The following is a 26,262-nucleotide window of genomic DNA, read 5'->3' as shown; positions in this document are numbered from 1 at the left end:
CTGGCCGCTAACTACCAGTCCCCAGTGCCGGCCAGGCAGCTCTTTACTGCAGGTTGTCGGTGGAAGTGGGCCAACCGGAGCCATCTGGAGCCACCCAACGACCCCTCTAGACCACTCCGGGAGGCACTCGAGCCCTAGACCTCCCATGCGGGACCTTGACATTGATGAACATTGAATGTCTAGTTCGTCCGACCAATTGACAGTTGCGCACTTGAGATTTTTTCGTATGCCTGCCACCAGCCAGCACGGAGACCAATGGCACTTGAGCCCTGCACCTTGGTACTCCCCAAAACTTCTAGCAACCGCCCACATGTGCACATGTGCAGGTACCCAGGTACTAGGAAGTAACTTGGCACTTCATGTCTGTTCCTTCCCGTCGTGTTTGCCTCCATGTCTACAGCCCGGTACAGAGTACCCAGCGCCTAAAGTAAGGTCTTCAATGTTCCTTCCAAAGTTAGCGCCGTGCTGCCCTGGAGCACTGGATGTCTGCTTGTGCCCTCTGAATCATCCCGCATCTCTACTCTGTAGATAGTAGCCTCCATTATCCCCCCCCCTTGCACTTGCATTTTCATCTCTTCCCACTGCCCGTGGCCCAGCGTTCCCTAGAGCTCGCTTTGGTTGCGCCTTGTTAGCCGCCTTGTGCGTGCGCTTCTTATTCATCATACCAAACACTTGCATCTTTACATAAAACAGACCAGCCAGCGTGTCTGGTCTGTCTGTCAGCGATTCGTTCCCGGGTCTCAAGTGCCTGGCCATCTTTATTCCTTTCTGTCAACTGATTGTTGCCCGCACGCCCACACTCCTGCCCACGCCCACGCCCGCGATAGCGGTGGATGCCCCGCCATCGTCCTCCGCCCTCTTGACCGACCACAAATCTTATCCCACGACACGAGAACTTCCTCGCCGACACTTTCAACTCGTCTCGACCCCGAACTTGACCTCGCCCAATACTGCCGCCCTCGAGCCTCAATATGGATACCGCCGCGCTCCGGGACCTGCTCTTGGGCAGCTTGTCGACCGATGCCGACAACAGACGACGGGCCGAGCTGCAGTTGAAACAGGTATGTGAAGCATTACCTTGTCCTGCCCGCGCCACCAAAGAGCACGGGAGAGTCGAGTGTTTCGCTGCCAGCAGCCATTCACTAGTTTTCTGCCCCTTGCTTTTATTTTTCTGCACATCATGAGCTTCTACCGTAGCCATCGTCTATTCATACATAATGTGCCTGCCAAACATGGACTTTTGGCGGGCTGAAACCCGGGAGAAAGGGTGGTGGTTTTGGTTTTGCGTCCCTCTCAAGCAGATATTTACCACTTCTGCAACCACCAAAAAAAAAGCCGACTGCCAGGGCGACCATTACATTTCAACTAGTTATTTTGAATATCTATACTGACTCATTTCCTCGACTTGGAATAGATTGAAGAGCAAGCAGGCTTTGTCGATGCCTTGTTCGATATTTTACAAGCTGAACAGGATGCAAGCGTGCGCCTGTCAAGTATGTCTCCCTCCGCCGTCTCGCCTCCGCCTGTCGTTTAAGATGTTGTCGAGCTCGTACGCTGACCAAACCTCCCTTTTGCTTTTTTTTTTTAATCTAGCCGTCATTTATATCAAACATCGCGTCAATCGTGCCTGGTATCAGAGTGAACAGTATTCTACTGAATACATAATACCCGAAGATGAGAAGGCTCGCGTTCGAGACCGCTTGGTTCCGCTCCTGGCCGCCTCCGAGGGCGCTGTGCGCCAGCAGCTCATTCCCGTTCTCCAACGCATTCTGCAATGCGACTTTCCCAGCAGATGGCCGCGATTTATGGACTTCACTACCGAGCTATTAAACACGAATACCCCTAGTTCCGTCCTTGCCGGCCTTCAGTGTCTACTTGCTATTTGCCGTGCTTTCAGATACAAGTCAAATGACACACATGACCGAGCACAATTCGATACGATTGTTGAGAACAGCTTCCCACGCTTGCTTGCTATTTGCAATGAGCTGGTGAATCAGGAAAGTGATGAAGCCGGCGAGATGCTTCACCTGGCTCTCAAGTCCTACAAGCATGCCACATGGGTAAGTTGAACCCTTCCCCAAAGAGCAAACATGGGAAGCTATTCTTGTTCTTAATATTTTGATTATTGAGACGTTATTCAACTAATCGTCTCGTGCTTGATACACAGCTCGAGCTCTCCAACCACTTGCGACAACAGCAGGTCAATATTGCATGGTGTACCGTGTTCCTGCAGACCGTATCTAAGGCTGCACCTGCCAATGCCATGCAAGGTGATTCCTTTGATCGTGAAAAGCATCACTGGTGGAAGGCGAAGAAGTGGGCCTTCTTTAATCTCAATAGATTGTTTATCAGGTTCGTTCGAAATATCTGTACACATGGTTGAGAAGTTGTTGTGAAGTTGAGTATAAGCTGACTTAGCTAGACATGGAAACCCTGCTAGCCCCGGAAAGGGCGATGAGGCCGCACAATTTGCCAAGAACTTCATTAACACTATTGCCCCCGAAATTTTGAAGCACTACCTCCAGGAAATCGAGAAATGGGTGGCCAAGACATCTTGGCTCAGCCGACCTTGCCTTTCATACGTTATCGTATTCCTGGACGAATCTGTCCGCCCGAAGGAAATGTGGACTCATCTCAAAGCCCATCTTACCAACCTTGTGACGCACTTCATCTTCCCTGTCATGTGTCTCTCCGATGAAGATGCCGAACAGTTCGACGAGGAACCCGAGGAATACTTGCACCGCAAGCTCAACTACTTCGAGGAGGCCTCTGCTCCCGACGTGGCCGCCACCAACTTCCTCGTCAACTTGACCAAAAACCGCCGGAAGGAAACATTTGAAATCCTCAAATTCGTCAACGCCGTTGTCAATGAGTACGAGCAAGCACCTGACGACAAGAAGAACCACATCGCCAAGGAGGGAGCCTTGCGCATGATTGCTACCCTTGCGCCCGTTATCCTGAGCAAAAAGAGCCCCATTGCTGACCAGGTTGAGTATTTTCTCGTCCGATACGTGTTCCCTGATTTTACAAGCAGCCAGGGCTATCTCCGTGCTCGAGCGTGCGACACCATCGAGAAATTTGAGCAGCTCAACTTCCAGGATCAGAATAACCTGTTGACGATATATCGACACATCTTGGATTGTATGGCGGATCCTGCCCTCCCTGTTCGTGTCACTGCTGCCTTGGCGCTGCAGCCTCTCATCAGACACGATGTCATCCGCTCCAGCATGCAACAAAGTATTCCTACCATTATGCAGCAGCTTCTCAAGCTAGCCAACGAAGTGGACATTGATGCGCTGGCAAACGTCATGGAGGATTTCGTTGAGATTTTTGCCACTGAACTCACCCCCTTTGCCGTTGCGCTGTGCGAACAACTCCGCGACACCTACCTTCGCATTGTCCGTGAGCTTCTCGAAAAGGAGAGCAAGGCCGGTGAAGATGGCGAGTTGTATGCAGACTATGACGATAAGAGCATTACCGCTCTGGGTGTTTTGCAAACAATTGGCACCTTAATCCTCACTCTGGAAAGTACCCCTGATGTTCTTCTTCATATTGAGGCCGTCCTTATGCCTGTGATCAAAGTCACTCTGGAGAATAAGCTTTATGGTAAGTCAATCGGAACCCTTCGACCATGGCTCTCTCGTCTTGGTAAGTTGTTGCTCACAGACAGCTCTAGATCTGTACAACGAAGTTTTTGAAATCATTGATAGCTGCACATTTGCTGCCAAGGGCATTTCACCCAACATGTGGCAAGCTTTCGAGCTCATTCACACCACATTCAAGGCTGGTGCCGAATACTACTTGGAAGATATGCTTCCCGCATTGGACAATTTTGTCCAGTACGGCACACCCCAGTTAATCCAAAAACCAGAGTATATCCAGGCACTGTATTCAATGGTAGCCGACATGTTCACCGACCAAGTTCAAGGCGGCGTTGAACGAATTTGCGCCTGCAAGCTCGCCGAGGCTATGATGCTTAGCCTCCGAGGCCATATCGACAGCTGTGTTGAGGGCTTCATTAACATGGCCATGGGCATATTGGCAACCCAGGAAGTGAAGATCAAGAGCTACAAGATTCATCTTATGGAAATGATCATCAATTCTATTCACTATAACCCACTGCTGACCCTCCAGGTGCTCGAAAATAAGAGCTGGACAAATCGCTTCTTCAGCTTGTGGTTTGGCAGCATGACGTCGTTCAGCCGCGTACATGACAAGAAGCTCTGCATTGTCGCAATCTCTGCTCTCTTGGGAGTCAGTCATGAGCAGGTTCCGGCAAGCGTGTCTGTTGGTTGGCCACGCTTGCTCCAAGGGATTACAGAGCTATTCCGAACTTTGCCCAATGCTATGAAGAGTAAGTGATGTCTGTTGAGATTACTCGCGTCACCAGGTCCCTGACTGACGCTGTGATAGACCGTGAAGAAGCTTTGCGCGATGATTTCCATCTCGAGACAACCTACGACTACGGCGAAGAAGATGAATGGGACGACAACGAGGCCGACTGGAATGGTGAAGGCGAGGAGAACAACGAGGAAGAACCTGTGGAATCTAAGGACGAGAGCAAGGCGTACCTAGAGTTCTTGAATGATGAGGTTTGTGGCACCCCAACAGGCTCGCACGTATTGATGCTTTTGAAAGTTTGCAAGCTAATACCATTTCTACAGGCCCAGAAGTATAGTCGCGCGATTGAGGATGTCGACGACGATGAGCTGGGTGAGGACAGTGTTCTACTCGACTCTCCTCTGGACAAGGTCGAACCTTACCAGTTGTTCAAGGCCACTCTTCTAAGTATGTGTCATCCTGAGCCTGAACTCGGGCGAGCTTTTGAATCATTGACCATGGGTCGCTAATATGTTGGTTTCGCAGAAATGCAACAAGAACAGCCTCAGTTCTACAGCAGCCTTGCTAGTCATCTTTCAGCCGAGGAACAAAACCTGCTTCAGACGATTATGGTGAAGGCTGACGAGGTGGCGGCGCAGCAGGCGCAACAAGCCCAGCAGGAACAGTTGTTGGCTCAGCAGCAGGCACAAGCTGTTGGTGGCGCTACGGCGAGTTAAAAGAACGAAGTTGAGGATATCTGAATTGCACGGTGCCGCGTCGGGCTGTGTGACTGCTACACCGCCGCGTCTTACACTTGTAAGAGGAGACCGGAGTTTGAAAAGGATATGAAAAGCATTTTTCGATGGGGTATTGTCTTTGCGGGCCGGCACTTGAGCGAGAATAGTGATGTACCTACAGTAGGTGTTGTACCACTGACAAGGGAGGGGAGGCAGGGCCAAGAATCTGGACGACAATGGGCAATGGAAGACGCGATTGGGCTACTTGGAGCATGTCAACGATACCACTGCACTCCTTTACATAGGCTGCTTCGAGTGCCCGGGTAGCAATCTCTTTTCTCATGTGGCCAAAGAGGTTATACTGCGGTGCCGCCGTAATGGTGGGAGGGGTGTTTTTGGTCAATAGTATAGAGACACAACTGTCGAGCAAAGTGGGCTGGAGGGCGTTTGACTGATGGGAGACATGTTGGAGCATGATCAACTCTGGTTAGTCATGAGCAATCCCGCCCAATTGTGGTGACATTGGACTATGGACATTGTAGGAGACAATTGTTAGAAGAGCATTATTAATAGCGAAATACAGCAATACTTAAAAAAAATAAAGGAAAAGAGAGAGGGGGGGGAGTTGAAAAAGTATTTGCTGTTGGTACACAAGGATGGATGGATGATTCGTTCCTGGTCCTGGGAATGTTGAATCGGACCTGACCGAAATGCCATGCATATGTATGTACATATGTAAGTTTGAGGCCATGGACCGGCGAGTGCCGCTAGCCTGCCCCACCATGAGGACTGACGTCTCCTCTCACCATGTGTGTTCCCCGCGATTATCTTGACCTCCCTCGACCAACTTCGATCATCCCGGCTACCGAAGCTAGCAAAACTCCAGATACCGGACGACTCATTCCGTTTCACTCCCTTTTTCAACCTTGACCTGTTTCCCCAACGCTGCGTCCACTTGGTCTGGGCGGTCACCGAGATTTCATTTGAAGTTTAGCTTGTGCAGCAGCTAAGCTACTCCTGTACCAATATATGCTAGCCTGGACAAAACTTGGAGATTGCCTGCTCCTCAGTCTGGTTTGCGTCTGGAGGCGGCCTCATTTACAACATGACGACTAGATATCGCGTCGAGTGTAAGTTTGCATTGTTCGCCAACTGTGATGATTTGACATATCACGGAAATAGAATTCGCGGCGTCTGAGACGTTGGAGACTCAACCAATGTACTCGTGCTGACTGCGCCGTGCTGTGTAGATGCTCTCAAGACCCATCGGCGAGATCAGTTCATAGGTTAGTCTATTCGCGCTGCACATGTTGCGGGCTGCTCCCATATCAATCTTGACTCGAATACATGACGCTGACACCTGGACACAGAATGGGTCAAGGGTCTTCTCGCAGTGCCGTTTGTGCTTTACTCCCAGCCCACGGGGGTGCCTGGTGACGATGCCAGCGTCACCAAGATGGCAGAGGAGGCTCATCGGCGGTATGCAGAAATTATGCGTGATGTCGAGATGATGATTGATGATCATAGTACGTCTCTGATTTCATCTCTGAGCTGCAACCCCAAAAAAAAAAAATAAACACATGTTGTGCCCTGTGAAGTGACGACAGTGTAAATGCTAACATGGCTTCATCTAGTATCTCGTCAAAGACATAATCAAACCCAATCGCAAGGGTTAGAAGGCGCCGTAGCAAGTCTCATAGCCCCCTTGCCATCAAAACTAGGCATGCTGGTCCCCACAGCCGGCCCATTCTTCACCAGGCTGCCTTTGGAAGCTGCCTTCAAGTATCAAGACAGAAAACGATACATTTCGTCTAGACGATATGTAGCCCCGTCTTTCAACGACGTGCGCTTGGTGCTCAACTCAGCACAGGTCATGGCTGTGACTGGTGGTGCGCTGCAGCTTGCTACCTTCGATGGTGATGTGACGCTGTACGATGATGGAGAGAGTCTGGAGCCCACGAGCCCCATCATCCCGCGACTTCTCGGTGAGCGACTGCATTTTGTTTTGTTTGTGAAGATGTATAAGGAAAGACGACTCACATGATTTGGTGGATCGCGGGTAGATCTTTTACGCAAAAACATAAAGATAGGTATTGTGACGGCTGCAGGATACACGACGGCTGATCGATACTACGACCGTCTCCATGGGCTATTGGATGCCATCGCCGCCTCCCCCGACTTGGACGAAACTCAGAAGCGAAGTGTTGTCATCATGGGTGGCGAAGCCAACTACCTCTTCACATACGAGCCATCTTCGCCTCACCGCTTAGCACCCGTCCCTCGACCGCAGTGGCTCACTCCCGAGATGGCAGCCTGGTCCGAAGCCGACATCGCCGCTCTTCTGGACGTGGCGGAATCCGCGCTCAAGGACTGTGTCCGCACAATGAATCTTCCAGCGACCATTGTACGCAAGGACCGTGCGGTCGGCATCATCCCGTCGGAGCCTCACATCCGCATCGCACGCGAAAGCCTCGAGGAGACGGTTCTTGTGGTGCAGCGAATCCTGGAACTTAGCCACCTTGGCTCGCAGACGCAGGCTGCTGGGCGGTCGTCGTCGCCTGCCACGGGGCGCAAGGGCGTCCCATTCTGTGCCTTCAACGGCGGTCGAGACGTCTTTGTCGACATTGGCGACAAGAGCTGGGGCGTCACTGTTTGCCAGCAGTGGTTTGGCCGGCAGGGCGTAGCCATCAGGGGCGAGAATACCCTCCATGTCGGAGATCAGTTTCTGAGCGCCGGATCCAACGACTTTAAAGCGCGAAGCGTGGGCACAACGGCTTGGATTGCCAGCCCGGCCGAGACGGTCGAACTCTTGGACGAGCTGGCCGACCTGATGCAGAAGAAGTTGTCATGAGGTTGTTTGTCTTTTTTTGCATTCCCATTCGGTTCTGTAGGCATGTCGTTGTACCTCTTTATTGCGTATACAGCATTTGAAGGCGCGCGCGCGCGTGCGTATGTGCGCGCAATTGGGTTATGGATGGAGTTATTTCAACATGATGATATCGCCCGCGTGTAGTTGCTAACTGGCTGTTTATTATTTCTATCATCCTTTCCTTTTTTTTTTCCCTTTCCTGTTTCCCCTTTTATATATACCTTGGTGTACTTTGACGGATCACACTGATCGGATACATGTATACGAGCAAGACGTCGAATTCGGGTTTTGATCATATCAAGATTCTCCGTTTCGAATAGGCTTCTAACAGCAAGGAAATCAAATAAACACTTGATAACATCACAGTAGAGTCCAGTACTAGTCGAGTAATGTTCACTTGGATTCAAGCATTCTGGAATCATGGGCGCAATGCTTGGTTGCAAGCCTCACACGCCTCTTTTTTCATTTCACACACCCACTCCACGTGGACTGCAGGATTGCAACACAGTACGGGGGTCAGCGTCCCTCGTTTCGCTGCATATCAACAGGATGAAAAGGTACATGTCCACGTCCTCAGGCCAAGTACTCGAGTACTGGCTACGCGACAGCATTGACAAATTGCTTGCGGCCCCCATTTGTTGCCGGTATCCGGGTTCCAGCTCATCAGATCAACAGAAGGGGCATGCATGCATGAGGGACAACGCAAGTGCGCATGACCCGGAGGAAAGATGGAAAAAGATGAGGCAAGAAGAGGGCTTACAGAGAGGGATGGCATTCGCAGCCGTCGTCCACAAGCGTCGTCTTAAACCGAAACCTAGCTCGGTGGCTTGGTGTCGCTGCAACGCGAGAGGGAAAACAGGACAATGCGTCCGACGGCGAAAGGTGCTTCGTGCTATGTATATTGAACAGCGCATTCGGAGCCCATTCGGCGGCGGCTACGGCGGACCATCTTTTTGTGGCTGTTGCTCCTTTTTTTTTGCATTCTTCTTGGTTACTCTGTACGGCGTCTAGATTATGTATGGGAACACAGGCGGAGAATATGGCCGCATGTCCCCGTTTCGCTATGAGCGTCTTATTCCCAGGCACCTTCTTGGCACGCTGCCAGGCTGGGGCTCAACACCACGTAGTACGAGGTGGGCGAGAGAGCCGTTCTTGTGTAAGTGTACTCTTGCTGCCTCTTGACGATGCGTATGTTGGCTCACCAAGTGTTCAGAGCGCCTTTGTTGGCAACGTGATACTTGGAGTGCCGCATTGCCGGGTTTGTATGTGTCGTGTACGTACTTTGTGCCTCTGGGCAAAAAGGAAATTGATTGTTTATGCTTTAGTCTTCTTTCGTGTCAAGCTCGTCATGATTTTCACACAGTGTTTTGCGGGCTAAACTCGATCCGCGGCCGCCAGCTCTGACACCACTACAGAGAGTTAGTCAAGCATGCCTCTCCTTTTTGCACGCAGGTTCTTTCAAGCGCATTATTTCGATATGCATGTATCATCGCTCGCCCCGTCGCCCACGCTACCGCCTCGTGACAAAAGGTGTCTCGGATATACAGGCACGAAACCCGTCCGGCAAGCAGGCCCGCCGCGGCGCCACCATCCTTCACTTGCCGTTCTTTTTTTATTCTTCCATTTTCTTTCAGCCGCTTCAGCAATACTCAGGTCCCCAACAGTCGGTGAGTATCTCTTGGTCCAAACGTCTTCAAGTATCGCCGGTGGGACCCTGGACCGCCACCCACCCACCTCACCTCATGCTGCCTCGCCTCGCCTTTAGTCGAAGCGGTGCCGTGTTTGTTGGGCGGTTGATGGAGCACACTTGAACGTCTTCGTTGGCTGTACCAAGTCGAGTAGTAGAGGGCGTCGGAACCAATTAAGTCGGTAGCATGATACATTACGGTCGATAGAACGAGCCTAGGCATGCCCTGTTCTGTTAGATTGTCGGCCGTTGAGGAAGGAGGGAGGGGAAACCCTGTCATGCAAATGGCACAGGGAGCCCATGAAGCCGATTTAGCCGTGTCCCGCTTTTATACTTGAATCTTTTTCATCAGTTGACTCTGTGTTGACTTGATGTTATCACAAGCTGAGCTATGTTGCAGGAATCATAGGGGGGCGACTGATTACTTAGTACTAGCAAGTGCCAACAGGTGCCAGCAGATGCCATGCAAAGAGATAACAAAAAACGGTGGAAGGAGCATCTGAGATGTGAGCGGCCAACAAAACCCAACCAGCATCCTCATCATTCATCAATCTCATCACCCATCATCTTGCTTGCTCAGCCGTCAGGCCTGCTTCCCTCTCATCCACCCCGCAACTCGGCTCGCTTTCATCTTCCCTGCAAATAGTCATCAGCATCCTCGATTGCCGCCATGCATTAGTATCCAAAAGCCGACTGCAAAGCCAAGGGCCTTGTCCCTGCCTCTCCCACCGTCCATCCAACCTCCAGCATCCAAACGCCCACCCACATCTCCCCACATGCAAATGTGAACCTATTGATTGTGTCTGCCTTTTTTTTCATCTGAGCACGCGGACGGGAAATTCCAAAAAAAAAAAGCAAGATTACTTGAACAGGCATACCGATGCCCTTTGCATCACTTCCCCTGTCAGCCTCTTTCAGAGACTGCCCCCATCGGTGCCATCACTTACATACATGTAGTGTCCATGCATACATGCAGGTGATTGCCTCCGTCCTTGCCCGACATGCGGATTATCCTGCAAGAAACTACGCATAGCTGCCGTTTATACGGCCCTTCAAGCTTACTTAAGTACGCTACCCTAGGTAGTACTTGGTACCCAGCACTACAAACAAAACCTGTTGCTCGACCTGCGGTTCCCAAAGGATCAATCAACTCCCAAAGTCCCGTCTCGCATTGACCAGTAACAACCCATCACCACGTCGACTTACATGCCGGCCAAAATCAAATCCGTTAGTTACGCCATAACCGTCATTCGTTCACTAGTACATACAATGACCATCGAAGCCCGTCAGCCGCTCGAGTCGTGCATCACTAGACCGCCCGGCCCATTCGCTGGACATGGCCCCCACCGTGGCGTCTGTCTCCCCCCCCCCCCCCCCCCCCCCGTGGCCTTGTTCCGCTGCAAGCCTCGCTGCTGTACAACATGAGATGTCTTGTTTCAGTAACATCGACATTGACCGGGGACTTGATTTGCCGCAACCTTCCCGTACTGTCACTCAGCCCCGTTTTCCAAAGCAAGGCTGGCAGTCTGCCTGCCTGCCACGTTCGCCATTGGCGTAACGTAGGCCGATTGCAAGCCAAGTTGACACTTTGCCCTGCAAAAACTTGGTGCCAGGAGCCGCTCTCTTTTTGGGGGGGCGGATTCAGGAAATTGAAAATCACAGAACCATGAATTGCGAGCGAGAGTCAACATTCCCGTTGCCAGCATGCGGCGTGGTGCCAAGTCGGCAAGAAAATCAGAACTCCGTGCATGCATAATTGTCCGCCCCATGCATGTTGTTTCGAAACCGCCTTGATGGTAATGCCGGCAGGCTGGCCGAAACCCTCGTATGTGCATCGCCATTTTGTCTATACAATGTACTTCACAACGCACCAAGTTGCATGGCTACAGTCATTGACAGAGCCAACGTCCAACGTGGTGTCTCGGCAGCAACCTGAGACAGAATCAGAAAGGAAAATATCAGGCCCAGAGGGACGGTAGCAGACAATGTGCGACGGTCAGCCGCTGCCAGAGTGTCTCCACGGTTGCCATTCACGGGCGACATCTACGATAGAACCAATTTCCTCAAGCGTCACGTATCGTTTCATTGCAATCTATCATGTTTGACAAAGACTGCTTCTCTAGTCGGGCTGCAACGACTAGCACTTGAAAACCGAAAATCTTTCTTTTTTCCCCTCTTCGTTTCTCTGTATCTTGGGCCGTCCAATCAAGGGCACTTCCCACGTGTCTCTACTCCGTCTCTCCTTGCGATACCGCCCTGTCATTGTTTCGTATACTTGAAATTCGTCCAATGCGTCATATTGGAAAATAAAATAACCACCATGCAAACCGTTCAGGAAGTCCACCTTTCCTAGGTAACCAGATGAACAATACCAGTAATAATAAATGACAAGACCTAAGGATACGAGTAGCAAAAGAAAAAGAAAAAAAAGACAAAAGAAAAAGGCTGGCCAGTCGAAGCCATAAAACCATGCAGTATATACGCTGAGTTGCGCCAATGTTCAGAGGCAGCCAATACACCTGTACCTTTGAAAGTGATGTGCAAAAAGGACGAGCAGCAATTACGCTGCACTGTCCCATGTAAGGCCAGCATGTAAGGGCCGCAATAGAAAAAGAACAAGTCAAAGAGGCACGAAGAAAGAAAAAAACCAAAAAAGCGACAGACACCAAACGCCACGCACGGCTCGTACGATTGCTCGCTTCCTCTGCAGCCGCTAAATGCCCTTTGCCAACGCCAGTCATGGTCAAGAGTGCTTCCCACCTTCCCAAAAGCGCCTTTGTGAATAATGTTTCTATACACTCGACACAACAGCCATCGGTGCGGAAGATAAAAGGATTAGTGAATAAATAATAAGTGAAACATGAGAAACACAGCGGATGGGAAGGAATTTCCAGCCTGTTCGCCCCGAGACTCTGAGTATTAGTAGCCTGCAGTGCCAGGCATTTTGCCCAGCGAGTGAGACCCACTCGTTTTTGGCGGTAGGTGATTGTGACAGAAGATCTTTTTGGCTGATATCTTGCTGCTATAGTCCTTCTTGGTCGCGTCGATAAATTGGTCGGGGTCGTCGTACGACTCCAGTTGGCAGCATTCAACATTCTTCATCCAGCGGTTGTTGACCACCTCGTTGATGGGAATGCGCTTGGCAGGGTCGGGGTTGAGCATTTGCAGGAGAATGCGTCGCAGTGCCGGGGGATTGACACCAACGTCTAGAGCGTAGCAGTTGGGGTAGTCCGTGTCTGTAATGCAAGCATCGCACTCGGGGTGCTTCTCGTACCATCTATTCCAGCCCTTAACCAATTTGTCGTAGTGCAAGTTGCCGAGTTGAGCGCGAGACCAGATGGCCCCGCCAAAGGTAAGGTAAATCATGACAATAGCCGAGCCCCATACATCCAGAGCCCGCGGGTCGTAGCTGTATTTCTTTTCCAAAACTTCCGGTGCAATATACGGCTCACTGCCACAAATTCCAGGAGAGCAGAGGCGAACATCTCCCATATTCTGACCACACTGGCCACCGGCTTCTCTCAGACCGGGGTGGGTTCCGCTGAACACTTCGGAAACACCAAAGTCGGTGATCTTTAACTTGCTGTCCTTGGTGAGGAGGAGGTTCTCGAGCTTGATGTCCCGGTGCGCGATGCCGTTGGCGTGAAGGTAGTTGACACCCTGAATCAACTGCTTGAACAGACACAGGCGATCCTTCTTCTTGTCCTCGCCTTTGAAAAATCCCTTTTGTACAAGACCGAAAAGGTCTCCTTCTGCGCAATACTCCATGACATGATTCCAGCGTCCATGGTCGGTACATAGCCGAACGGTTTCAACAATGTTTGGATGGTGAAGACTCTTGCCAATGCTAAACTCGGATTTGATCTTCTTCTCGTAGTCTCCTTGGCTTTCACGATTTGACTTGCCTCGAAATTCTTTGACTGCGTACAGTTCACCCGGACACCCCTTGCGGACCATGAGAGTAACCTTGGAGGCGGCGCCCTTGCCCAAATGCTTCCCGTGCCGACCCAACAACTTGTGCTGATACTCAAACTCGGAGAGTAGCTCAGCAACATCCACGGTAAAATCGTCAGGGAGGCTTAAACTCATGCGACGTGCCTTTGCGCCAGTACCGGCGTCAGGGGGCAGTGGCCATGGGAGCCGTTCGGGGGGGTACGTCTTTTCTTCATCAATGGGCTTCGGCAAAGCAGGCACGGGAGGTCTATTGCTCATGTCGAAACTGCTCGCTCTCCGAGGGCCCTTGGTGGGGCGGTTTCCACGGCCCATTGTAGCGCCAACGAAATTCACCGCCCGGCCACGGAGGGTTAGACCTGTTGTTGCTCGGTTCTTCTTCTGGAAGTCGACAGCGTTGGGGAGCGTACCGTTGGTGTCAATGGCCGAGCGATGTGAAGGCGCCATTTCCAGAGGTGAGCCTGGGGACGGCGGCGAAATTGACTGAGTGGTTGTGGATGACTTGTTGCCATTCAGATACCGGCTGCTTGGTGCGGCATTTCCATTGAGGTAGCTAGTTGACTGTGGTGCAGACTCGGAGATTGGCGCAGGAGTGCCGACAATGACAAATTCCCTCTCCTTCTCCAAGGAAGAGTTGGAGCGCTTGAAGAGCCGAGACATGGTGCGTTTAAGACTCTTGGTAGAGCCACGGGTGGTACGTTGTTGGAGGGGCGCTTGCGGCGATGTTTCTGATTCAGCGGCTCTTGGTGTGGAAGACGGATCGGAGCTGACCAGAGCAGCCGGCGGCGCAGATGATTGCGAAATTAGTAAAGGAGCCTTCTTCGGGACCGAGGTTGGAGGATTCTGTGCCGTCTGCGCTCTTTGCAGTGCTTGGTAATCGCTGTAATGGCTGTAGTGGCTTTGGCGCAGAGTAGTGAAATCTTGGGAGAGGCGGCCTCCGCTCACAGGAGTGACCGGCTCGATGGGCGAGTCTGTGCCAGATCCAACGTCGCCTTCCTCGAGAATAGGATCAGTGATGTCTGAGGGGAATTGGCGAGGTGAGGAAGAATAGCTGCTTGAGTAATAAGGAACAGAGAGAGAATCCGATGTGGCGGAAGTAGTTGTGGAACTGTCCGTGGCAGTCGGCGTCGGCGTCGGCGCCTCGGATTGCTTGGCTGAGACACTGGAGGGAGGCAACGGTGCAGGGCGCTTTGGGTGTGCCGGCAGCGAGGCTCGCGCTGTATTGTGGGTAGCAGGAAAAAGTCAGCAGGGCTAACAATAATTTGATGAATGGACGTGGAGCTGACGGCGAGGATTAAAATTGATATTACTAGTGCAATGTGCAAGGGCCCCAAGTCAGGTGTGGATTCTCGCTGATGGAGCCGTAGACAATCACGTCACTGCCGCACACGGCCCTAGAGGAAAGGGGGAGTTGAGGCCGGGCGACACGAGGCAAGGCTCCATCCGGCGGTCATTGAAGGAAAATGGAAATGGATGCAACCAACCAACCAGCCAACGGACCAACCAATGAACCAGGAAGCTCGGTAATGGCAAGCCCAGCAAAACCCCAGAGGGCCAAGGGCCAAGAGCGCTTGGTCTGGCAGCGACCTTGGATGGTCGATAGGCGATGGTTGATGTTCAAGATGGACCGTCGACAGGTGGTCGGGGGTCGGGGGTTGAGAGTCGGGGGTTCGGGGACAAAGAGGCACGAGGCGCACGAGGGGCGGTTGAGTGCTGGTGGATAAGGTTTTGCGGAACGGACAAAAGAACAGGAAAACATGAAAGATGACGGAGCAGAGCAAAAGGAAAAAAGCACTCACCCTCACCCGTCTCCTTAGCCGAAGACGACATTGGCTGGTCTTCAGCCGGACCCAGTGTATTCGAGGTGGTCCACGGATGAACCTGACCCAGTGAGAGCGCCATGGTAGTTCGTGTGGTTCGTGTGGTTTGTGCGGTCTGGTGCGACAGTGGTGACAGTGGTGACGGCCAAGGGCCAGAGGGTTGCTTAGTAAGAATCGAAGTTGCAGTGGAAGCTGCCATGGAAGGCGCCAAGGTGACCGACCCCCCTTCTCTGCGACTTGGCAATGCTGTACTCGGTACTGGCCAAGACGCCCAAGTACTTGAGCAAAGGGTCAGACACACTGCTGCACCACAGGAATGCGTCCGCGCTCGTCCGTACCGAGTACTGGGTTCCAGGTTGCAGTGTTGCAGTGCTGTAGGTGAGCTGGCCGCGGACCGTTGTGTTCTCCAGGACCTGCGCGGCGATGCGATGCGCTGCAGCCAAAAACGCTGGCTCGCCACTCGGCTGGAAACGAGGCGCCCAAGCTAGCTACCAGAAACCGGATGGAACCAACCCAGCAGGACGACACCAGTGTGACCAGGCACCATGAACAGATGCCCACGACGTCTTGGACACCGAATGCTCGACTGGAGCAGCCCTGGGGAACCACGGAGGGTGGGGGTGGAGGTGTACGACGTAATGGCTGCAAGCCCTTCCACCACTAGACAGCCAGCGCGGGCACCAAATCAGGACGCGGAGTCGCCGGTGCTATCGTGTCTTGCAGGATCGCTGTAGATGGTGGTGTTGCTAGGGCCAAGAGGTTTGCGGCTAGCTGTGAAGCGTGCAAGCTTGTTGGACTTTGACTGTACTGGACTGCTGAGGGTTGCCGAAATATCCACAGGGCGCGCGAGTATCGTGGTTGAATTTCAGGGAAAGAAACGATTCAAGGTTTTAGATTTTGCCGCCAGTATGCTGGATGTGCTCGTCCCTGCTGTGCTTGGAGCTGTACTCCGTCGTCGAGGTTGAATCGCGGGCAAGCTGGGGAACGAGAAACTCGTAGGGTTCTCTGGTCCGGGGTAAGTAGAGTTGGAGACGTCGTGTTAAGAACGTGGCGGATGGTTGCTGGCACGGGCTAACAGACTGAGATGATGGCCAGAGCCAACAAGCGGACCCTCCCTTCGCGGCTCAAGGCTCAAAGCTCAGCATGAAATACACACCGGGGCCGAGCCAGGGAGCTTGAGCGAAGGCATTCGCCAGTTGCCAGCAAGGCACGAGGAGGACGGCAAATGAGGAAACAAATTTATAAAAGAGGCAATGAGGAGACTCGAAGGAGTTGAAGCGTGGAGAAAGGTCTCTTCTAGGTGAGGAAAAAGAGAAGCTCGAATAGGGCAATATAGGACGGGGGGAGGGAGGGCAGAGGCATTAATAGTTCAAGCGCATCCCAGCTGGAGCGTTTCGACACACCAAAGATATGCCCAAGAAACCGCTGGTCTGGTGCCGCCCCCCCAAACTTTTTGATCTGAACATCCGTCGGCCGCGTGTGTGTGAGAGAGTTCCACATGGAGAAAGTTGGGGAGTCTAATAAGAGTCTCCATCGCATCTCCAGTCCCCATGTCCCAAACCGTCTGGTGGCATGGGTGTATGGCGGGTGTATGACGGGTCAATGTGAGCTGGCTGTTCAAGTGCTCGGCTCTAGTGCACTGGAGGCCCCTTCTGACGACCCCCGTAGGTCCTGCTCAAATGCCATTTGACTTGACGATCTGATTCTGCTTGGGGTGGGAGTGAACAGTCTGGGACTGGGCTTTCAAAGAGCAACAACGAGAAGCCGCACAAACAGCAGGGTCGAGGGGCGCTTGAACACTGACAGGGTCGTCGAACAGGGTCGTCGAACAGGGTCGAACAGGGTTGAAGAGGACTCAATTTGCTCAATTTGGCATAACATCGGGGAAGAGCATGACGGGGCACCGAGCTTGGATTGCAGACTGCATGCCCGAGATGAGATTGACCAAGAATTGTGTGCAGTCGTGACGGGCATCTATCTGGAGCCTTGTCCGGAGCACAGAGTACAGACAAGCAGGTACACAGTACGATGCCGGGTACAAGGCCATGTACTCCGTGCAGCTGTACAGTGCGCTGCTTGCCTTGCAGACCTGAGGCGTGTCGATAGCAACATCAGAGCTTCTGAAAGTTCCCAGCAGTTGGGCTGGATCTCCCTCCCCTTGCCCCTCCTCCGCCCACATCAAGAAAGAGCTGGCGCTTCACTGAGCACTTGTACGGCACACTTCAGTCAATCATTTGTTACCAATATGCACAGCGGGATCGTCCTTCATTCACCCACTTATGCTCGATTGTGTCGCATCGCCTTTTTGCTTCGGCAAAGGTTTCCCTTTCTTCTTGGATCAATCGAACCGTACCAGTCCGGCGAACAGCAAGTTCAGCATCAGTGTCGACTGGCGCCGTAACATGTTCGCTTTTCATGGTCATGGCCTAGTCCATGATCCATCACATTCCCTTGCTATCGACACATGACAAAGCTACAACTTATGCTAAACAGGGAGTTCTGTGGTACATGGATGCCAATTCCAACTAACGATGCGCATCATGTACTCACATGGTGCCTTCATAATGTCTTGCGCTATTGTCCAAGACGAGAAGATGCAAGTCTACGGAGTACAGCCCTCCAAGTTGGCACGGCTTATGACGTTTCTCCTCGCTCACAAGGGCGCCCGTGAGAGCAATGTGGAATTTCTTGGCTGAACACAGTTCTGCCCAATAACGCCCCGTCGCTTCTTGCCTGTCTGAAATATCAGCTCCAGTTGTCATAAGAAGTAGTACTTATGAGCTTTTGCCGCCAGCACTCGGGCGCTCTGCGTGGCTCAGAGACCACAGACACCTCAGACACGAAAATAAAACTAGGGGCTGCGTTCAGAGTTCCACCTCAACAGTTCTGTCAGAAGGAGACGAGCCGAATTGACAGTGGCGCTGGCAGAAGCCTATCCGCCCACCAAGCATGAGGTGGTGGCGTTAATCAGATCCCTCGTCCTAAAGGGATCGGCTGGTTTCCCAATTCATGATACCGCCGACGATGATTTTTTTTGTTCTTGTCGCTGGTGGGTGGTGGTGGTGGCTTTGTGACGACGCGAGCCACAGGACCCTGTTCCAGGCAATCCTGCATCGTGCATCGCGAACTGATGCAGCAACCATTACAATGTATGTGTGGGCTGGGCTGCAACCACAGCCTGCAAAGTTATCTGACTTACAATACAATCAGCAACTATGAAAACCGGTTGCTGGGCACATTTCAATGCGTAGTCCAAGTCAGACCAAAGCTTGAGATCCGCGATATGGAGCTTACTAGATAAATAGTGCGAAGCGCGGCGTTTTCCGGTTCTTGGCTAGAGCCCAGGACAGCCACCAGCTTGGGAAATCGACGTCGAGTCCACGGCTCATTCCCGTTGTCATCGAATAACTGCTCAAGTCGTGACTTGTATATTATGCATGGGGCGGCGAGGCCTGCTATTTTCAGCAACGACAATCGACGAATCGACGATGGATCAACAGCACGCGTACATAGCGTCTCCGCCGTAAGAGCTGCGGCATGGACAAATGCACCCTGGGCGTTTTGGGGGAAAGCCAAACTTGCTGGGCCATCATTCCCCAGACGCCGGGACGTATACCATTTCCGGTGGTTTCGGTGTCGTGGTGTCTTGATTCAAAGCACCCGCGAAACGTGAAAAAAGTCGTCTTCCGTCTCATTATCGTGGGCTTGAGCAGAGGCCAGGAAGAGACTATTCTGTACGGCGCGATGAATTTGGCTCTTGCAATTCTCGAGAGTAACGCTTCCCGCCGTCTACCCGACCCCATGGGCAATATGGATACTCTCCCCACATTGCCAGGACGCCATCGCCAATTGCACCACTCATACATGCTGCTTTGCCACTGACCTATGGCTATAATGCCTTTCAACAAGGCCGCAAAACGCGCCAGAGCTCAAGCATGAACTCACAGACCGTCTAGTATTTCCCTCAAACACCCACCTTGCCGTGTTCCTACATGAATAATCCCTGGAACCCATGGGCACCAGACTGCCTGGAGCTTCAAGTCCACCGCATGACATTCTCGAAACCATGGTCCAACAGTTTCTGAAGCGCAAGCTGTTCGACCGCTTCAGCCTCGAGATTTGCCGGCGAGGTATTTTTGTTTCCGCTTGTTTAACCAACTCTCCGCGCAGATTGTGGTTACTTCTCAGAACAACCATGCTTGCTGACTGAATAGATGATTTTTCTGGACGCGTCATGAGAATGCTCTCTCCTGCAGGCTCCGGCAAGTCCAGCCCGAAAATGGATGAAGAAATTTGACGGGGTCCGCACTATTTTTGAACAGCTCTGTACACAACCAATAGGCATTACACGGGTGCTCTTCCAGGCCGCTGGGCTGACAGAATTCTACAATCTAGTAGTCTTATAATCGGGAGCTAAAGCTGCAGTCGAACCTGTGGTTTCCGTCACGCCAACACCCCTGATACTAAACGCGTCGTCTTGTTGGGAAGCCCGGCAGAATCGGCACGGCTATCTGCTCCAACCGGAACGCCTCAACTACATAGCTCAATTCCGCTTCTGCCATTCATCCTGTCCTCCGGGCCCTCCGCAGAGTTCACGCCATGGGAGATGGGCCTTGAGATAAAGCAAGAGGCTAAGCTCTCAAATAGAGTACCAAGACAAACGGCGCAGGATTGGACCACGTTTGTCTATGTCAATTCTATGGACTTGATGTCCTGAGTCTGTGGCATCTCTCAGATCTCACCATCAAAGCCGCCGTTAGGCCTCGAACGTCGATAAGCGTAGAAACCGCCCTCAAGGCACGGAGTATCCCAGGCAAAGAAACCCAAGGCTGTTCAAGGGGCGGTGTCAACCGATGTGTTCAGTTCTGTCTGGACACAGTGTTAGACCTGACGCTAGTAAGTAGTCGCATGGCACCACTCGACGCTTGGGAGTAGAATGGGGCGCTGAGTCAAAAGGTTCAAGGAGGGGGTGGTATCTTCCCTATCATTGACTACTAGTACTTGACTGATCAAATTCCTCGTTGAAATAGACTTGATTGCATTAAGATTGTAAAGTCTAAGACAAGCCGTCGCATTGATTCAGCTAATCTGGACGTCGAGAGGCCGCCGGCAGCTATTGGTAAATGGATCCCGTCACTTGGATGCTGGAGCATTTGCGGACATCAATGGCTATGCTATGATGGGGAGAGTGCGCTGACAGTACATAAATAGCACAGCTTCACTGACGGGGCAACAGTCCTACCGCGACGATTCGGACATCCCGATGCGTTTTCAAGAGTCTGTGCTTGATGCACACGCGTATTGTACATACTTGTACAGCTAGGAGACAAAAGGACTCCGATCGGCTACAGGGACCCCAGCGCTGATGTGGCAAAGAGCAGCGTTGCATGCCTTTGTCCCCTACCGGTCAAATCATCAATGGGGATACTACAATGCCAGGCTTCCGGACCGGTACAGAAAGGGTCAATCATACATACAGTGGAAAGAGCAGCCCCTGAGCCGTGTGCGCAGTGGTTGCACATGTGTACCGACCGCACCAGGTGCGCGACGAACACCCAGTGCTAATTAAGCTTCTTTGGATGGTTGTTACGAATCCAAGACATTTGGCCGCGCATGAGACCAGATACATACATACGTACATATGTGCTACTACTGCTGCAACCGCCAAGCTTTAATTCGAGCATGAAGGTACTCTTACAAACCCTTCGCTGAAGGCCCATGGAGATAAGTCTCCTGAGCCCTGACCACTCCCGTGGGACGGACCTGCATCACATATTTCCGAACTGAGATCTGCCAAGACGGCACTTGATAAACATCTATGTACATACAGTGTGTACTTCTCAGCGTTCATTTGCCCAGAGACGGGCCATGACCCTTGCTCCTGCTTGGCAAACACTGTTGTAATGTTTCTCCGGGACAGCGTCAGCACTATTCGTGGACTCTCCTCTTGCTGCTTATGTATGGCGCGGTTGAAATGCAGCAATACCGCCCGATCAGCAAGATGGATCAATGTCTTACTAGCAGGCAGCACAGAGTCCTTGGCGGCCATCCCACGATTCGCCGCTCTTTTGAAAAGACTGGGAGATGAGGGGCAGCAAATCAATACTGTACAGTATGTACATACATGTACACTACGAACTACCTTGATTGCAACCTTAATTTTTCTCAGGGGAGCCTGCCTGGCCGTGCGCCTAGTGTGTACAACTTTTACGCTCTGGTATCTGCCTGGGTTTTGAAGCGTCCATGCCAATGTCTCATTGGGGGATGAGGTGCAAACCTTCAATGTTCATTTACCGGGGGCACGGTGGCACATGGGTGCTTCTTTGGATTGGACCAGATCCGACATTTTCACAGCTACGCACCACTAGCAATGAGCTCAGCTTGGCGCAACCCTATTTGATGCTAACATCTAGTTAGTATTTCTGGATTGAAGTTGAAACCATCGATGTCCTGCCTCGCCAAGGGTAGGTTTCTAGGCCGACTTCTGGACTTTTCCGTTTGTTGTGTAGATTACGCCAGTTGTGCTCTTCCGCTCTCGTTGATTGGGCATGGCGAACATTTGCGCATCCGCCTTGATGGCCTATAGACGCCGCTCCTATGTTCCATCTCTCGATACAGAATATTGCATCAAGGTCCGCAGATGACGGGAGAAGGATGCCAAAACCTTCCATGGGCCACTGCTGTCTCGTGAGAGTCGTTTGGTGAGTCTCCTTTCGATCAGTGTCTTGTGATATTCTAGAACGCTGCCACCGGCATGCCACTGCGACATGCCCAGAGCCTCCCTTTTGGGATAGTACGTCCGAGCAAACTTTCGTCGAAAGGGGCAAGTTTAACAAAAAGGCGTGGACAAAGTTTTGAATATGCAACAATCAAGACTCTGGCACCCAACCCAACAGTCGAATCCGACCATGTTAGTTGCAGGACACGCTGTTTCTGCTGACCTGGATGACCTGGCCTGCCTATGAGTATTGTAGACATCAACACATATTAGAAGCACGGGGCTCGAATCTGCATGTGCAGCCTTGCAAGATGAGCCGGCAGATGAGCTTGGCAAGCGTGCGTAGCCACCGGACTGCCAACATGACATCTGCGCAGGTGCCTTGTGCATCTACCACAGGCAGGGACGAGGATGCCGTCCGCCGACGGCTCCAAATCCCCTGTAAATCGGTCTATTTCTGGACAAAGCTCTGTGTGCTTGCGTAACGGGATCGCATCCATCACTGGTCCCTGTTCTGGGAACTTGGTACTATTACTAGCAGTAGAACTACTCAAACACCCTGGCTCGGCCCCTGATTGGATTCATCCCGGTCCTCGTCCACGAATCTCCGTCTTCCGTACACTCATGAATGAGGATTGATTGGCCTGGTGGTTTGGGTTGCAAACCTATAAACTCGCCTCGTGCATCTATTTTTGCTCAGTGTAACGTGGCCATGAAAGGCGTCGGCGAGGGTCTTAGCCGTAGTTTCCTGCTGACGGGCCATGACGAACCGGCATCATTGACACAGTGCAAAACTCGTCTCTACAATCTCCATTGCGAATTCGGGCCGCAGGCTAGCAGACGTGGCCCAGAAAACTGCATCTCACACTTTGGATTTGTTTCTGTAAAATCGGAGCAACTTGCGGAGAAACCCTTTAGAGGTTGTAAATGGTGGGTTGTTTAACCGTCTGCATTACTTGACCACCAATGCTCATATCCACAGGCTTTGTACAAACACGCTCAAGATGGCCAGGGCACCAATCGGCTTACGTGACACAGAGTTTGAGTCTGCTGTGCGCCTGGCCTCGGGGTCAAATGGACTCGGGCTCGAGGTTTGATGAGGATGCAGGGTCGGGATAAGTGCCTCAGGCGTCTCTTTGTGGTTAAACTGACAAAAGTGCGTACAACTTGGGGGCTGCCATGACTGCCATGTCGTTGGCAAGCGTGTACAGTAAAACAAGGGGTGGTGTAATAGGCATTGTTTCCATTCTTACATGCCTTGTCTTCTTTTGACTAGCATCGCGAACAAGGCAAAAACCCATGCTACACGGTATGCCAGAGACAACCACGCACGCACCCCTTCCACGGGAGTTGAACTGACAGCCCTCTTTGTGAGGATACGGCGGCGAGCATCAAAGGCGGCAATATACGGGTTTCTCCTTTGATTCCGGAACTATGGCGATTTTGCATGTCACGGCTTGGTTTGATCATCCGCAAGCCGGTTGTCACAAGCTCAACGGCTTACCCCCTTGGTCCGAATACTACGCCAAGAAAGAAAGACTTGGACCCCGCCAAGTCATTGGTGCCTCGTTTCAACAAACAAAAGACAGGACGGCATGTTCGGTGATGTGGAACAAACAAGGAGGAGGCCCGGTGATTCGGCCGTCGGGTCAAGGATGGACCACGAGTCGCCTCCCAGTTGGCTAAAAGCCGATCCGATGAAAATAGCCATGGTGGGCTCCGTACGAGATTGTAGGTCCCCCAAGTGGCAAATGTGAATCGTGGAGTACATGTGATGTTGGATTCACCAGTCGTGTCATGTCGACGTGTCGCTGTGTTCGTTTTGTTTCTTTCTTTTTTTTTGCGGCGGGGAGAAGACGGCGTTTCTTATAGACGAAGTCTACCGGGAAAGACTGAACCCTTGGCAGTCGCACTTGGTGCTCTGCAAAGAGACGTGGAGTCCAGGGCGAACCGAGAGCCAAAGGTTTTTTTTACACGGCCGGTATGGTAGGTGGCTTCTTGCAAGATGCAACATAGGTTCTGTGGTCTTGGCAGTGTTGCACGACCTGGCTAGTGTAAACATTCAGGAACACGAGCAAGTATGGACGGATTGACGCATGAATGGGGGGTTACTCGATTTGCTCACTCACATGAACGGTTAGGTTATGGGCCACGACGTTGGAAGTTGCCGCCGGGAGCTCACATGGTCCAACTTGAAAAGTCGATGACGATGGCGTGGAGTTGGAAACGAAGAAAGGAGGTAGTCAAGTGCTGCAGTACTCTGCAGGGACGCGATATTGGGGTTGCAGGTGGACGCACGAGTTCATGACTTGTAGTTCGCAATTGCTCGGGAGTGGCTTGGATGGCGGACGGACCAAGTGGAGAATGCTGCTGTCCATGTCGGAGACGGATGGTGAAGGATGGTGGTGGTTGGCGATGATGGCGATGATTGTCACAGCTGCCGTGATGCGGCGTAGTGCCTAGTTCAAGCTAAACAGATGATCGTTCATGCCTAGTGGTTGCCCAACCGACCCGAGGGGCAGAGGGCTAGGGCCTGTGCTTTCAATGGTGAGGGGCTCCGAGGACATTCAGTGGGCATCGACCCTTGGGAAACCCCGCGCCACCAGACCGTTGACCCCTCCAGTGGAGTGGCGGGCCCAATGACAGCGGCAGGAGCCGCCATACCCGTCCAGAAGCCCGCCACTGTACATGTAGCTGCGGCGAGTTCCGTCAATATTATAACACCGAAATGTCTGGTTTGGTCAAGTATTTGCAAGTCTGGGGAAGATTCAATGTTGAAACCGCTTCGAAGGAATGTTGCGAGTTGACGGCTTGGCCGCGCCAAATTCGATCGATTGATGATGCATCTACTCAAAGCGTGTCTGACCATTGACCACTATTGCCATGATGATGCCTTAATTTTCTGGGCAAATTCTGCCTTGTTCCCGCCCATTCCTCTCCTAGTAGCCGTTGATGTTACGATACATCACTCCCCCGTAAGCCTCTCTCTTTCTCTATTCGAGAGGAAGACGAGGGGAAAATACCAGACACAGTTTCCCGCCGCCTCCAAACACCTACCGATCCGATACTTACTAAGTACTACCTACTAAGTAGGTACCTTGGCAAGTACCTGGAACCTAAGGCTGCCGGGGACTTGGTTCATCAAGAGTTCATGTATCCTGAGCGTAATTGCTTATTACTCAAGTACTTAGCCGCTCGAGGGCTACGCGGGGCTTCAAACATGACGATGCACGCGTATTTGGTACTCATGTATTAACCATCAATGCTTCATCCTCACAGGACGCCTCCATTTCATACTTTTCATCGGGCCATCTAGTGATGGGACATTTTGCCAGACACTTCACCGCCCGTCCCCCAAACTCATGGACGGCCCCTCTATCTATGGCGTCGGCGAGCAAGTATCATATCTTGTTGATGCTCTTATATGTGCCGCCCCAAACGGCCCCCTCCCATCCAAACATCCCAACATGTTGTATCGTATATGTTTTCCATCATCGTCTTGATGCCCGCGTCCATACTCGGCCCCGTGGTGCATGACTTGTCTCGTCAAAGTCTCCTGGACAAACCGATAAAAGTCGTACACACACACACACACACACATGGACACACACGATGCACCACGCCGGACGACACCCGCCTCAATGAGCTTGGATGCCTTCAATCCTGTGGCACAAAGGTCGTGTCCAACGGGCAAACGAGCTTCGCAACAATGAAAAATATCATCACCAACCAACTATTGCTGACTCTCCACGCTGCCAACGATATGAAGCCATGAGTCCCTGCGATGCTCTGCATTAGCTGCTCCTGACAAAACCGATATCCCCAGACGGCTTTCATCACTGCCACCCTTTGCAATCAGAATCCACAAACAAAAACTTAAAAAAAAAAAAAAGTCGGTATCGCGTCCATCTTCAATTCCCTCAGGTGCATACACATGTGGCCGGTTTTTTTCTCCTTCCGGTCGCTAACAAGCTCGCCAGCAGCATCTGTCTGGTTTTTGTTCAATCCGCGAGCCAGGCTCTTTTTCCTCTGCGTCCGTCTCCGTTCTGTGTCTCTCTCCTTCTCCTGTCCCTCTCTTTCTCTCTCTTCCTGTCCATCCACTTTGTCTCTCTTCACCTGCGCCTTTTACTTCTCCCTCTGCTTCTCTGCCTGCTCCCCTC

General features: G+C 52.0%; 3 protein-coding genes across 3 annotated transcripts; 2 read left to right on the top strand and 1 right to left on the bottom strand.

The window, feature by feature from the left end:
* Positions 1–971: 971 nt before the first annotated feature.
* MAA_03703 (importin-7) lies at positions 972–5,057 on the top strand (the record flags this gene model as incomplete). The annotated part of the gene is made up of 9 exons (XM_007821701.2): positions 972–1,061; positions 1,415–1,493; positions 1,594–2,060; positions 2,168–2,352; positions 2,423–3,606; positions 3,671–4,354; positions 4,414–4,592; positions 4,665–4,788; positions 4,867–5,057. 9 exons carry the CDS (start codon positions 972–974, stop codon positions 5,055–5,057), a joined length of 3,183 nt encoding a protein of 1,060 aa, XP_007819892.2.
* Positions 5,058–6,162: 1,105 nt separating this feature from the next.
* MAA_03704 (IMP-specific 5'-nucleotidase 1) lies at positions 6,163–7,908 on the top strand (the record flags this gene model as incomplete). Its single annotated transcript, XM_007821702.1, has 5 exons — positions 6,163–6,187; positions 6,308–6,343; positions 6,428–6,583; positions 6,692–7,042; positions 7,148–7,908. 5 exons carry the CDS (start codon positions 6,163–6,165, stop codon positions 7,906–7,908), a joined length of 1,329 nt encoding a protein of 442 aa, XP_007819893.1.
* Positions 7,909–12,532: 4,624 nt separating this feature from the next.
* Positions 12,533–15,466, bottom strand: MAA_03705 (serine/threonine-protein kinase hal4; the record flags this gene model as incomplete). Its single annotated transcript, XM_007821703.1, has 2 exons — positions 12,533–14,781; positions 15,364–15,466. The coding sequence occupies 2 exons, from the start codon at positions 15,464–15,466 to the stop codon at positions 12,533–12,535; spliced, it is 2,352 nt and encodes a 783-aa protein (XP_007819894.1).
* Positions 15,467–26,262: the final 10,796 nt, after the last annotated feature.

Source organism: Metarhizium robertsii (genome assembly GCF_000187425.2).
Source record: "Metarhizium robertsii ARSEF 23 chromosome Unknown MAA_Scf_3, whole genome shotgun sequence".
Lineage (NCBI taxonomy): Eukaryota > Fungi > Ascomycota > Sordariomycetes > Hypocreales > Clavicipitaceae > Metarhizium > Metarhizium robertsii.
Note: the sequence above shows the minus strand (reverse complement) of the source record. Positions and strands in the feature narration are given on the sequence as shown.